Source organism: Cygnus atratus, chromosome 3 (genome assembly GCF_013377495.2).
Source record: "Cygnus atratus isolate AKBS03 ecotype Queensland, Australia chromosome 3, CAtr_DNAZoo_HiC_assembly, whole genome shotgun sequence".
Lineage (NCBI taxonomy): Eukaryota > Metazoa > Chordata > Aves > Anseriformes > Anatidae > Cygnus > Cygnus atratus.
In genome coordinates, this window is record NC_066364.1 from 4,005,188 (window position 1) to 4,019,694 (window position 14,507).

The window sequence follows — 14,507 nt, forward strand, 5'->3', positions numbered from 1 at the left end:
AAAAGATTAACTTCTTCTTTATAGCCTTAATTCTTAAATCTGGTCTAATATCCTCTCCTGTAGTGCATGCATTCAGTTGCTGCAAACCCAGGCGCTGCTGATGGCTTAGAGTGAAAAGAATAGCATACCCCCTACCTCCGTGTCTTTGAGTCTTGAAGAGAGTTCAAATGGTTACTCTAGTTTTGCTTTTCCTTTGATATTGACTTACTGTGGTGCCTTCAGATGAACACCCACCTGCTGTGAGACACCCTGACTGTCACCGTTTTTTTTTTTTTTTACTCATTGTGTACATGCTCAGTTGCTCTCTGGTTAAATATCTTCCCTGTGTACATGACTGGATTCATACATGGGGCAGCATGTGCGCTCACTTGCCCTCATAACCTGGCCTTTTTCAAGGCTCCCGTGACATAAAGTGGACAAGCAAAATAAGCAAATATTTAATAGTTGGCTGTTGAGTGTTCAGTCAACCAACACATCAGCTAAGCTTCGGAGTTTTCTCTGTGTCATCCCACCAAAGCAGCTGAGAGAAATTTGGTACCCAGTAGAGGATCCCCTTCCATTTATCCTGCAGCCTAGGGTATTGGAAAGAAAGACAGATCCTGCACAAGCTTGTGAGTAAAAAAGACAAAATGTGTCCCTACGCCTAGCCCTCAGCTTGACTATTGGCTGGGGTGTTCCTGGGTGCAGGGGGAGTATTTAGCATTGAGGAGGCAGCTGATAGCCCTACACTTTCTTTGCTTGCAAGGAAAATGTTGGCAAGCTGTCGGGATGTTTTTAGGGGATGGATAGGTCCAAGCTATGTCTGCCAGCAGGAACACGCTATCATAACCAAAGAACTATTAGTCATAAGATCTTATGAATTTGTAGAGGATTGGGTGGGCAATAGAGGTGCAGTAAAAACATGACCAAAGTATGTGCATCCAAATCTTTAAATCCATGTTGGGTGCTTCAGAGCCCTTACCTTATGTGGGATAAGTGGGATGACAAAGTTGTCATCTACAGGTCTTTGCTGCGCTTACAGTGCAAATATTTTTGAACTGCTTGCTTACCAGCCACGTTACAGCTCAGAATTTGTACCCAATGTTAGTTTTCCTTAAAATATCAGCCTGTAAACTGTAGAAACTGGGGAACCGATTTAAGAACAAGGATGACTTAGGTAGAAGCCAGAAGTAGCCAACTCAAAAGCTGCCTTAAAAGAAGCCCTCTTAGCTTGTCATTCACAACACTCTCTGCTCCTGGGAGATCATCTCAACTCTTCTTCACTTCAAATTCAGAAGGCCTATTCCATAGAGGCTGCTCAGGATCGGGGACAACAATCTAGTTACTTTCCAAATGACCCCTGCTTGCAAAAACTCATTGATGGGAAGGATTCCTAATACAAGGCAGATTTGAATCAAGTCCTTCCTCAACAAAGATGTATGCGTTTACTGAAAGCAGCTGAAAATTCTGATTCTTGGCAATTAAAGTAAAATGAACTATTCTTGGGACTAACATCAAACCTGTAAAGTGTTTGGTATGGCTATAATTTGGAATTAGCCTCCATTTGGCCAACAATAAATTGGACTGTTGATATAAACATTTGGTGTCCCATTTGAAGTTAGATGCTATATTGTTTCCTGTTTTAGGAGAGGGATAATCATAATGGATTGTTACACAAATGTATCAAACAGAAAGCATTTAGAGCTAAACACAGCGTCTGCCTTCATACACACAGATATGGACCCTTAGGATAAGTAAGCTAATGGTAAACATAAACAGGAGAGTTAATATTTGTTCTGCTTGATGTTGTTGATTGGTTTAACAAATCCTTTGTGGGCCATCTATGTTGAACAGTTCTGCACAATGCACTTGAGCTAAATTACATAACAGTTTATATGATTACAATTGGTAAATTGTTACTCAGACTGTAAAGTCCTATCTAGCAATCCTGCCATATTTCTAGAGCAAATTGCTCCTTAATTGAAACCTGCTTCAATATAAAAATACAGCCTTTTCAATGAGTCATCCTTTTTTTCCCCTTACAGTTTGTAAAGGCTTCCAGCAGTTTAAAGCGAGGGTTAATTTTGCATTAAGACCATTGCCTCCTAGTTTCTTTCAAATAAAGCCAGGGGAAGTTCAGGGGAAGGCTCTTTCCTCTGATAATGAAGCTCTCCGTGTTAATGATGCGTGCAGGCTCCCTCAGATCCTCTGAATTAGAAATACTCGCGTGTGCGAGCGCGTCTCTGCTTCATTAACAGTAAGGAGAGGTAGATTGGTGGCTATTTAGGGCACAGTGAAATCGCTGGCTATTTAGGGCAAATGGAAATGGTGCTAATTGTGGCTGGTAATTCCATTAGTAGGATGCTTCCATTTTGGTGACTGTTTGGCGTATAGGTGAAAAAAACAAGCCCGCTGACATCCTTGCAAGGAGAATGCAGTATCAGGCTCATTGTTTCCTTGTACAAGTTTTCTGTGCAGACTTGCAGAGCTTTTCACGTGCCCCCAATTTTTTTTTTTTTTTTTGGCATGCTGCACTATGTCAGGAGCAGGGCATGTGATAGTGGGTGCAAGACACGTGAAAATCAAGGACACAGTGTTCCAGGGCAAGGAAACCCCAGAGGTTTCAGGCCATAAGATGCCAGGCAGTCTTTCTGTCTGTCTCCCTTTCCTTCCTAGGTCATGAAAAAACTTCAAAATGAAGGTCAGGGAACCCAGACTATCTTACTGTAAGCTGTGCAAAGCTTTCCTCCACAGAAAAGCTTTATGGCTTAAATTTTTTTTATTTTTTTTTTCCAAAATGAAAATTCCCCAATGAAGGCTCCTGGAATACTGGAAAGATGTATTTCATTTAACTGTACCCATCTAGAAGTTAGCTGTGTAGTTTAAGATAGTTATTTGAGGTGACTTTATAACTTCACATCAAGGTCGTGTCCAACTATCTTGGATTCACATTGCATTCACTAGTCAGGGAGTCTGCCAGGCTAGTGTGGCATCCTAAATTTCTTACAGACAAATCAGTGGACTTGTATACCTCCTTGTACCCCAGCAGGATTGCCCCTTCCTGGCTTTCTTCTGTGTCTTTATAGCTTCTTGGACGTACTGGGAAGAAGTCCCTGAGATGAGTGGTCAAAGCAGTCTCATCAGACTTCTCCAGCAATGACGAACAAAAAGAGTAAAGAGCAAAAAAGCAAGGATCTATACTGCACAGAGGATGCATCACAGTCTCTGTCACTTACTGTGGCATTATACACCTTTGTAACTCAATCAGGCAATTCCTGATGTGCAGGAGAGTTTAATGTTGTACCACACTATATTTGGTATGCCACTGCTGCTAAAAATATTTTCTTGAATACCTGTGCAGGTGCTGATAACTGTGGCAATAATGTGCTTGTCATTTACTTGCTTAATTAGCAGCCTAATATCCTGGTCCAGTTAATGCCTATAAGAGGAGGTTTATTAGTAGTACGAAAGCTGTTTAAGCCTTATAAGCTCCTTCCAGTCAGTTTCATTGGTCTGCCAATATCTTCTGGTTGAGTGATTCTTTGCTGATTCACGCTTCCCCTGTTTCCCACTGCTGTTTCTCAGCTGAATGTTTCTGGGTAATCAGAAAGCCCTTTGCCAAAGTGACAGGCAACAGAATAGCGAAAAAACAAACAAAAAAAACCACTGATTTTAAAAGAGAAAAAAAAAATCTGCAAGCAACCCTCCTCCAAGACAACTGCTACAGTAGTTTTCTATTGTCTCTGCAGCAGCAAGGGGGAGCTGGGACAAAAATTACATGTACCAAAGGTCAAATTGCAAGGTGACATGAACTTTAGCATTGCATGTCTTGAATAAGAGGGCTGTATCCAGTCTAAAGCACTGAGTAATATGGTAAGAGGGGCTCTTCTCCCAAGCATCGAGTGATAAGACAAGGGAAAATGACCTCAAGTTGTGCCAAGGGAGGTTTAGGATATTAGGAGAAATTTCCTTACTGGAAGGGTTGTGTGACATTGGAACAGGCTGCCCAGGGAAGTGGTTGAGTCGCCATCCCTGGAGGTCTTCAAGAAACGTGTAGCTTTCGAACTTAGTAGCATGGTTTAATGGTGGACTTTATTACTAGGTTAAAGGTTGTACTAGGTGATCTCAGAGGTCTTTTCTATCCTGGATGATTCTAGGATATCTAGTTGTGAGCTAATATTCTGATAGTTAGAAATACCGTTTCAGATACAATAAAAAGACTTTATTTTTAGCTCACTGTCAGCTCAAATGCCAAAACTGACTAAGTGGACTAAAGGTGAAATTGTCAACTTGCCTTGATCCTGCAGCAGCGTTTGATTCATGCATAAATCTGCTGCATTCATCTTTATGGCAGAATCATGGCCCCAGGGCACCCTGGCAAGCCAGCAAGGCTTCTCCTCTGCTGGGAATGATCTGCAGTCCTAGGGCATGTATCCCTATCAATTCCCCATGCATAATATGTAGAAATGCAAGAAGTAGGAAAAAACTTGTGAGTTGTGGTTTTGCAGCTGAAACCACAATTTTCTTACAAGCACCTCTAGTACTGTGGGAGCATGGGATGGGAGATGTTGGTGATGATGGGGTAAAACCCTTTCTAGAATGGGAAGTCTTCAACAGGAATTGTGGATGCTGCCATCAGAGCTCCTCCTGTATTTGTAGTGATTTAGCCAGCCTCGCATTAATCCCTTTGCAAACCAACTGGGATTATGCTCAGGATAGGAAATAATCTCTGCCAGTTCTACTGAGAAGGGGGCCACAATGAGATGCATCAAATTCTCAGACAAGCTTAGGCAGTCTGTGCATGTATATGCAGTAAGGAGACAGGGAGGAGGTTCTTAGGCTAGGATTTATTCTTCCTGACTTTTGATATCAGAATGTGATTTCTCATGTGGAAGTCTTGTTGCACAAATTCATTCAGGTCATGGAGAAACAGCAGCTGCAGAGAACGTTTTAGCCCACCTCACATCTGACATCCTCTGGAGGAGCTTGATGCTCCTTGTTGCCTCTAGAGGGAGGAGGTATGAGCGTAGTTCAATGCTTAAAATTAAAAAAGGTAAATTCCAGCTGCTGTGACTTCACTCTTCCTATGTCTTTCATATATCATGGGCCTGGGTGTCGTGTACCAATTTGAGTGACACAGTATTTTATCACCTTCGGTCTTGAAGTATAGGCTACTTTTTCTCTGTTGATATTTAATGTGAGTGGCATGATCCACTCACAAAATAAGTCCATCTGTGTTGCTTTATAAGTCAGTAAGGCCTTCTATGGTGTCTTTGGAAGCTGCTCAAAGACCTTCTCGGTCAAGTTCCAGATGTGGAGCAGTAGCGCTGTGTAGCTAACCAGAACATAGTTTAAACCATAGTTTGTATCCGTTTCAAGAACTGTTGCAAGTATGCAAGATGCTGAGGATTGGAATTAAAATCTTTGTTTTGAAGCAGCTTATGATCAGACATGCAGAGACAATGTTCAATACCTGAACATCAGAAAGGTTAGTGGCCTTTCATCTTTATCCTTTCCTTCACGCAGTTTGTTGTCTTCAACAAATGAATTCCTGAAAGCAGAGTATTCTGTATTTTTACACATTACATTACACAGCCTTGTATCTTAGGGAAACTCACAATAGTACTAGCAAGAAGTTAATCTGGCTAGAAGCTCAAAAATCAAGGTCAGTTTAGCATAATTTGAAAAAAGTGTATGTGCAGGAAAAAGATGGAGTCTGTACCTGGAGAGGTAGCAGTGTAAATTTTTGGCCATACTCAAGGCAGGTAGTTATATCCATTCCAGCCTCACTGCGTTATTTGCTATTTTTAGTAGAGAAAGGCCCCCAGCTGTCTTAATTTTAAAGGGTTTTTAGCCATTCAGGATATCATTGCTATTGGTGATATTTTCAGGAAGTTTTTCCTCTGACTAGATTTGATAGGAATTAGAAGAGGAAAGAGCTAGTGAAAAAAGGTGTTGAGTTCTCATTTGGATGCTCAGCAGACACGCTGTACTAAATGTTCACCCACTTTATGAAGTCTTTCATCAGTCTGCAGCAGCCCCAGCTTTGTACTGCATGCTGAGCCTGGCACAGTGCAGCATTTTTAATTATACAGGATTTTCTCACCTTCAGCCTTAATAAAACTTCTGAATGCTTAAGTAGGACTAACCAGGAAACTCTATCAAACCGTTGTATGAAGATGAAGATCCTGGAAGTTGGGCCTGAGGATCATGAGTCTGGTGGATGGGGAAATATCCTGACAGTACAGGAGTACAGGAGTTGGTACCCTGGCTGTTGCCATTGCTCTGCTTTGGCACAAGCCTTGCTCCTCTGTGCCTTTTATCTTCAACCCTTTGTCTCTCTTTCTCTCTTTTTATGGCTCTTCAGGCAGAGATCGTTTCTTACTGTGTTTGTAAAGAACTACACAAATGAAGTCACATTCTGAGAGAGAGACAGCATATACTACTGTAATTCAAATAAAAATAGAACTGTAGAGGTTGCAAAACGACAGAACTGAGTAAAAAAAAAAAAAAGGGATTTTTTTTTTCCTACAGAAAAGAGGCTCCAGACATTCCCTATAATTTAACCGTGACTGACAGTAGGAATAAGACAACCACAGTCAATTACGTCCCTGATACTTTATCAAACCCATATGGCTGGATGGTTCTTCTTTTGGATAAAGAGACTTACACACTGACATTTGACAACCCTTTGGTCACCAAACAGCTCCAGGTAACACAGTTTTTATAATTTCTAAATTATATTTGGAAGAGATAGTCATGCTTTTATCTTTCTGGGTGGGCAGAGAGAGGAAAAAAAAGCGTTAAGGGCACTCAAAAAATCTCTCTATATTTATAGGCAGGGTTTAGATATGATGACCTAGTCCTGAAGCTCTCAGAAGTGACTTGGAGTAGGAATAAGATTTTGGACATAGTAGATGAAAGTTCAATGTGGTGCTAAGAAATTTACAAAATTCATATTATCTTGAGACATATCAAAGGATGGTTTTCAGAAGACATAGTTCTTCTGTATCTTTTAAGGTGACAAGGGAATTTTATCTGCATTCACCATCACCTCCTACTTAATTTTCCCCTCTCTCTTCCATGTTTTCAGAACACGTTTTGCAGAAGAATATGTTGCACATGTGGAACATCATCCTCTTTATTCGTGTTATACTGTACTCTGTGGAGCTCTATTCACAGAGACAGATGTGTTTATTTTGGTTCCCTCTTCTCTAGTATTCAGTGACATTTAGCAACTTCACAACTGGGAATTACTTGCTGGTGGAACACAAGGATCTTCCTGCCCATCCTGAGGTTATAGTGTCCTGTGGAAAAAGAACTGGACAGCCACTCCAATCACTGCCTTCCTATGGTCATCACAGGAGCTGTGACTGGTACCTTGACAGCAGATTGAGGAAGCTAACCTACTTGGGTAAGTGCAATATGAGGGATATATTGTACATTCTTGTTCAAGAATGGTGACAGAGCTAATGTCTTTTCAATTAAAGCCCCCAGGCATTAAAAAGCCTTAGGCACAAGAAAGTCTTTAAATGGCCTTTCAATAAGCATGCAGTCCTCCAATAAGACCAATCAAATAGGTAAATGCATGCACATCAGGTTGGTGTCTATCTGATCTATCTGATGCCTAATCTATCAAGAACAGGAATGTATCATAAATAGTGGGTGAGATGACATCAGTTGAATTTGAATTGGTGTTTTGGAGAGGAAAAGGCATTAAGTTCCACTAATGATCTCTGGTGTCAGCTGGTCCCATATCACATGTATCATTAATAAACCATGTGCAATCTATCTAGGATAAGCCCGCTGAAAGCAATAGGATTACTGAACAAGGTCTTTTCTTGTGACTGTAAACCTTCAAAAGCATCATAAACCTTCACATCTGAGAGTGGTGGCTTTGTACACTGGATCATGAAGTATGGTGGTCTCTTCTTTAAGAAATTCTGGTATTTAATGGTATTTATTGGAATTGTCAATACCTTCAAATTTAATTTATTCTTTTAAGATGTGGACAGTTCCCATAATTCCCTTTTTCAAGCAAATTCTTTTCTAAGGGTCTAAATTCTGTATGTAAAAGGCAAGGTAATGATTTTTGCTGTCATTAATAGTAGTAGAATCTGGAATCACAAAGGCACTTCTGTGCCTTTGAGAAGCATAGCTTATCTTTCGTGTTCATCATACAGGGAAACTAAAGTATCAAGATGCTGATTTGCACAGGAACAGGGAATTTTGTCACTGATCTAATCCATTCATTTTAGTGAATTGCTTTTGATTTACACTGTGGAGATGGCATGCAAATGACTTTCTCATATAGGATCTGCTTAGAAAAGAGCAACTGGAACAATCACTGGGAGAGAAGAAAGGAAAACACGGCTGGAATGAAGGCAGGTAGTCCGCTAAACAGTCTGACAGAAATAAAAATTGAGGAGAAATGAGGAAGCCTATCCCTTAACCTCAGTCTGAGGGGTCATACTTGCCACATCTATCTCTGGTCCTGAGGCCAACTGGTATTGCACAGCTTGTGTCCATACAGCTTAACATTTTCTCTCTCAAAACAGGCTGGATGCACCCAGGCTTCAAATTAGGAAAGATCCCTGTCCTGTGCTAACTTCCAAACCATAATGGCCACCATCTGGGAGAGTGCACTGGTCTGGGCCAAAGCTGTGCCAGAAAGTTGGCCAGCGATACTGCCATGCAGATTACTGGGAGCCAGTTCTTAGTCCCGTAGCTTGGCCTTGTTTAGTCTGCTAGTACAGATATAGCTGTTGAGTAAAGATCATGTTAGGTATCCACTGGAAAAAATATTGCTCTTTAAAAATTACTTCAGTTGTCTCACAGTGCAAATTTGTTCTTGCAAATATGAAAGTCAACCTTTTTTCAGTTTGTATATCCTGAGTTGCAGTTTCATGAATAGAGCAGCATGGGAAATCTCAGAAGATGCCTGTTTTTTGGCCTCTTTCTACAGTTGAAAATAGAGGAGATGATGGCCTTGGGAAGACTGGGAAAAGGTGATCAGGCCAGCATATATCACTCTTGCATCATAGATACATTCTTGTTCCTCATTTGCCTTCCTTTCATTCTGATTTTTATTATACAAAGAGCTCGATGTTGTTTCTCATTTTAATATAGAGAGAAACAATCATCCAGAATACACGAGGGAAAATTTATGAAAACACCTAACATGTATAATTCATGCTATGAACATTTTCAGCCAGGACTTTTATAGCAGTGAGATCAATAATTCAGTGTTGAGTACCTAATATCTAACACTGTTGGTAGGGTAAAAGTCTGAAATAAAGCGAACAGATTCGTAGCCCTGGTGTGCCGTTTAATTTCTCTCCTAATCTACAGAGATGAGAACAGGCTGAGAGGGTGAGGATAATTAGCCATCAGAGCAGACTCGTGGCATGTGGTGGACTTTCCATCACTCAAGGTCCTTAGATGATAGTTGGGCTTCTTTTCAGAGAAATATGCTCCATCTCTGTGAGAAGCTATTAGAGTCCTCATGGGGCAGGATTCATGCTCCATAGGAGGTCGGGGAAGGCTGCCACAATAGTCCCTTCTGGCCTTAAAACCCTACAAGTCCACGCACCAACCCAGAGAGGACAATGCTTGAAGGCCTGGCCTTCAGAACGCTTTCCCGCCTAACTCTGCAAGCTGTTTTTATTTTTTAGTTACATTTAACTATATGAAATAATTAGCCCACTAATTAATCCCGTTTACAAGCTTTGTCGGATTCTTCAGCTGTCAGTCATGCCCGAGCCTGGGGCCGGCGTTTAGTCTCAGCTCCCTCCTTCATGTGACTTGGTCTCCATGGCTACAGGCTGCATCTGCTGAAACCCCACTCTCTATTTACTGCTTAATTAAGAATTTCACGCTCAGCCCTTATCTGCTGCTAAGAACAAGAACACACTGTTAAGAAACTCCAAATTTAGGCTGCTGCACAAGGAAAGCCTTTCTTGTAGTCCTGCCTGTGTGGAGCCTCTTTAGCTACCCTCTTGGCAACCGTGCTGCCACCCTTCAATCAAAAATCATTAAATGGGGCAGAGATAATGAGCATGTAGCATATCAAAAGGAGGATGTTTGCTCGGGCTAAGGAGGAAAAGCTGTAAGGACCCATAAGCAGCCGCCACTTCAAAGGGAGAAGGGGCCGATAAAGAGTCATTTGTTCCTGTTTGACTTATGTAAAAGGTCTGGTATGTTGGAGGCCCGTCTCGCAGACGCGGATCCCCCCCTCTCGGTGCTCGTGTGTCAGCAGCCGGGCAGCTGGGCGCAAACGGCATCAGCCCAAGCATATAATCACCCGACCCCGTGCCCACAATGGGCACTTGTAGGGGGTGGCCGGGGGAGGGCCGGGGGACAATGGGGACACAATTATTGCAGCTGCTCGGGAAGGCCATCATTCTTCCCGCACAACGTCGCCGGCCCTGGTGGGGCGGAGGGGAGAGCTCCGGCGTATTATTCATACGCTGACTTTTGGAAGCACTTTGCCGTGCCGGTGGGGTTTCGACAGCTGCTTGTGTCCCGCTTCGTTCTAATAATTGTACATTCTGTCAGGGGTCACCTTACTTTTGACCCTCTGCCTTTGTGCCTGCTGGAAAGCCTTTTAGGGCAAACGGCGGGGAAGTGGCAGGGGTGCGCTACATCCAAAATTAACGTCGGTAAATACGTATCAGATGCCAGCTCATTCACAGGCAGGCTCCCGAATTCACACAGGGGGGAAAAAAGGAGGAGAAGGGGAGGGAAGACCCGATGGTGGAGAAGATATTGTTATTCAAACGAAGCGGGCAGCTGAACGAAGCCACCTTGGCCGGCAGCTCGCGTCCGGCTCAGGCGCTGTGCACACTCCCCCTGTCCAAAATTGCCCAGCGACATGCAAGTGTTTCTCTTTGGGGAAGAAAAAAAATGTCTGTCTGACACAAAAGGCAAGAAAATGTACCGTATGGAGGGGATTAAAGGAGTTAAGTTGCCCTGATGTGTTGCATGCTCACACTTTTGTAAATGAGACCTTGGCGTGGCACAATGCAAGGGAAGCTGAATGGGGAGAAATAACTGTAATGGAGAGTGTTTCTGCCATGTGGGGCACCTATGCAGAGATCCTTTAACAAAAGTGCTTGCTGCTACCTACATACATCAACCCTGTTAACCAACCCACGAGTTCTTTTGAAAATAATCTTTTCAGACCATGCAAAGGGATCGGCATTCAAGGAGTAAGAGCCTCTTTCACCACTGAAGCAAGGATGCCGGGGCAATCTTGTGCCAAGGGAATCATGGGCTTCAGTCATTTCTACATCAGCAGCTTTGCTCTGACATTGCTCAGTCTTTGTAGCATCACCCTGTTTGTCTCTGGGGCACCCCATATCATAAGAGAGGTGCTCCTCAAAGGTCACTGATGGGCTCCAACATGTGGCTTCCTCAACACTGATCCATTGTGGCTCAACCATGTTTCAGGAGGGTGGCCTTCACAAGATGTGACCATACTGTATCTAAAAAACCCACCATTATTGTAACAACAGAGGTGGAAAGAAACGTCACACTGGGACATCTGGGATATTTTTAGGAGAAATATCCTGTGTAAATTACAATAATAACATTATGAGCTTTTTAAGTCTGTTACAAATACGAGCATATGGTACCACAGCATGGTACTGCTCCTTGGTTAAGGTCTCTGGGCGATAGTGGAATTGGCTAAAAACCAGAGAGATGTTTTTTTCTTTTTGTTCACTTTTGGAATGTTTAAACCATTTTCTTTTGGAATAAAACAAAGTGTTGGCTTGCTTCATCTCCACATCCCTCTTGGCTTTTTTTTTTTTTTTTTTGCTAAAATTGAACCGCTTGTCACAAACATTATTGCAAATATCACTGAAAGGGTTATCAAACTTTTTATTTACCCCAAATACATTTTTCAGTAGACACAGCTTTTGCGGAGACAGGTCATTCTGATGACTTTGCTCAGGCTGCTCATGTGTGAGTTGTTAAGAAAGCCTGAGGCCCAGCCTCCTATTACTGCTGCGTCAGAAGCAGGTTTGCAGTTTCTGTAGTTGTTCAAAAAATAATTTGATTACACTTATTGTCTTTCTGAATTCCTAAAGAGTGATCTCACTTCCATTTTACTCCATGGGTTGTTGTATCTGCTTTGTATAGGAGAAAAACAGGCTCTTAAGAATAGTTGTTTCTAGTATTAGAATAAAGAAAATAAATAGAGAAATTTTCTTCAGCCTTGTTGCTCAGGGAAAAAGTGGAATCCCAGGCAAAAGACCTGAAAATTGTGTTAATTTGTTTGAGGGGACTAGTTGTATAGGCATGACTGTTCTTCCATCTCCATAAAATTCACCCCACATCAGTTGTTTCAGCAGGTCAGTTGTAGAAATAAAGAAATGCCTCATAATCCTTTCAGGGATGGTCTTTTGACTGTGTGATATCTGCAGGAGGAATTTTGTGCCTTCATCTCCATCACTGCAAATACTGATCTGCTGTAAGCAGGAATCAGTCTCCACTACCCCAGATATATTTTACATCACTTCTCCTCACTGCAGTGTCCCCAGGACACCGTATCTCTGGGTTCCTGCTCTAACAGTCCCTGGCAGATGATGGCAAAATATCCTATCCCAGCTCGCCAGTTTCTAGAGGTGTGTCTCACCGTGTTGTTGATTGTGGTGTCTAAAAGTTTTGATTCGCCTGTGATGTATGTTAGCCCAATTGATGTTAAATAGCATAGAGTTGCTTGTTATTTGTAAGTCAGGCTATTGGAGCCATTTATCCTGGTTTCAGCCCTTCCTAATATCCACAGGCAAAATTCCCTGTCACTGCAAAGCTGATAAAAGACTAGGTTGCTCCTCCTTCATGTTCACTCAAGGAGCCCTAAACCAGAAGAAAGTTACTGGGAGTATAGTCAAGAAGGCCTATATTTATGATTCACAGCCCAAGCATCCAGGAAGAGCTGTAATAAGACAGAAAATTGATGAGCCTTATAAAGGTTTTATACAACTAAACCCTGGAGCCTTATAACTAAATTTTGTGAAGAGTCACCTTAATTCAATGTTTACTAATGATGTCCTTCGTCTGTACTGCCTATATCTCTTCCTGTCCTGTACAGAAACAATGATAACATACTCAACGGCAAAACAAAACAAACAGAAGGACTGTGTCACTGTGGTCTTGATTATTCTCCAGGCCTGTATCTTTCCTTCTTTGATCAGTTTTTGTGAGTTTTTCTGGGAAAAAGCAACAAAATGCTTCTGATTCACACCCATTGCACTTTATACTCAGTTGACATTAATAATTGTGCAAGTGTCAGCGCTGTAGAGAATTCAGCCCCACATTCCTGCATAGGGTATCGATGGCTTATAATGGTTTGAATTGTCACACTGTGTGGTTGGATGACACTTCAAATATGAGAGTCTTTTGTTCTGCATCTGACTCAGAACATGGCTGCACCTCTTAACTGTTACTTTCTTCACTGTGTAAGGGGACTGAACCCCTTTATGAGATCTATATAGCAAATTGATCAGATTTTATGTCCCCTGAGGATTTAATTAGAAGAACAGCTTTTCTCTGAACAATACATACATCCTTAATTAGACGGTTGCACTGTAGTGCCTGCAAAATTAAGGGGAAAGAAATAAAAAATGACAAAACCTATTTATTGAAAAAAAGATAACATCAGGGCTTGGTTTTCTCACTTTTCCTAACACTATTGTGTATTGATGTAACACCTTTGGTTCCAAATTTGCCCTGTTATAATTGACAAGATAAGGAAGGCCACCATAAATAGAAAAGAAAAGATCAAAACTGGCTTTCCAAGGTAGGTTATTGTTGTTTGTGAGCAACCTCATGTTCCCAGACTGCTGGTCTGAAGGTGCTACTTTATCTTTCTCGCTAGTTGGGGTAGTCAAGAGGAAGAGCTCTGCCAGAGAGATTAATTTCACCTAATTCCTGTATCTAAGTGTAGTTGTCTAAGCTTACCCTGCCCTCCTTATAGTCAAGAAAGGGAGAGAAAGGTACCTCACTATAGAATATTTCATCCTCGATGTGTATAATAAGATGGATGCATAGCTATTTTGAGATACCTCCAGTGATACTGTGAGACTTCAGGCTGACTAGCTTGTCATCATTTAATGTTCAGTGAGAAGTATGCCCTTCACAAGGGGTAATTTTGGGGGAGATAAGTACCTACAGATGAGTATTGTCTAAAAGCCAGATGAACAATATGCTAAAGACTTTAAATTAGCATCTTCATGTCATTTTTTCCTCTCAGAGGTTCACCTTGTGGCCACCCAAGGACATGATGTTGTTCAGTTCAAGCCCTGTGTGTTGATTTGGGGCAGATCGGCTTGAGTGAATATGGATCAGACCACAGCTACCATTGAGAGAGAAGGTGTCACTGAAGAACAGGGCTAAGGCACCTGATTACTAATTAATCAGACATGAGAAAAACCTCATGGAATCAGTTTCTATTTAATTATGGAAGCCTCATTTGGCATAGGAGCATATGCTGCTAACTCAATCGAGTGCTTTCAACTGACATC

General features: G+C 41.8%; 1 protein-coding gene across 1 annotated transcript in view; it reads left to right on the forward strand.

The window, feature by feature from the left end:
* The window catches only part of PKHD1 (PKHD1 ciliary IPT domain containing fibrocystin/polyductin), a 254,443-nt gene that overhangs the window by 138,068 nt on the left and 101,868 nt on the right, over nucleotides 1–14,507 (forward strand). Inside the window, exons 47-48 of the mRNA XM_050709748.1 lie at nucleotides 6,514–6,691; nucleotides 7,198–7,393. Coding sequence (XP_050565705.1) covers nucleotides 6,514–6,691; nucleotides 7,198–7,393 — 374 coding nt within the window. The remainder of the gene's footprint in view (nucleotides 1–6,513; nucleotides 6,692–7,197; nucleotides 7,394–14,507) is intronic.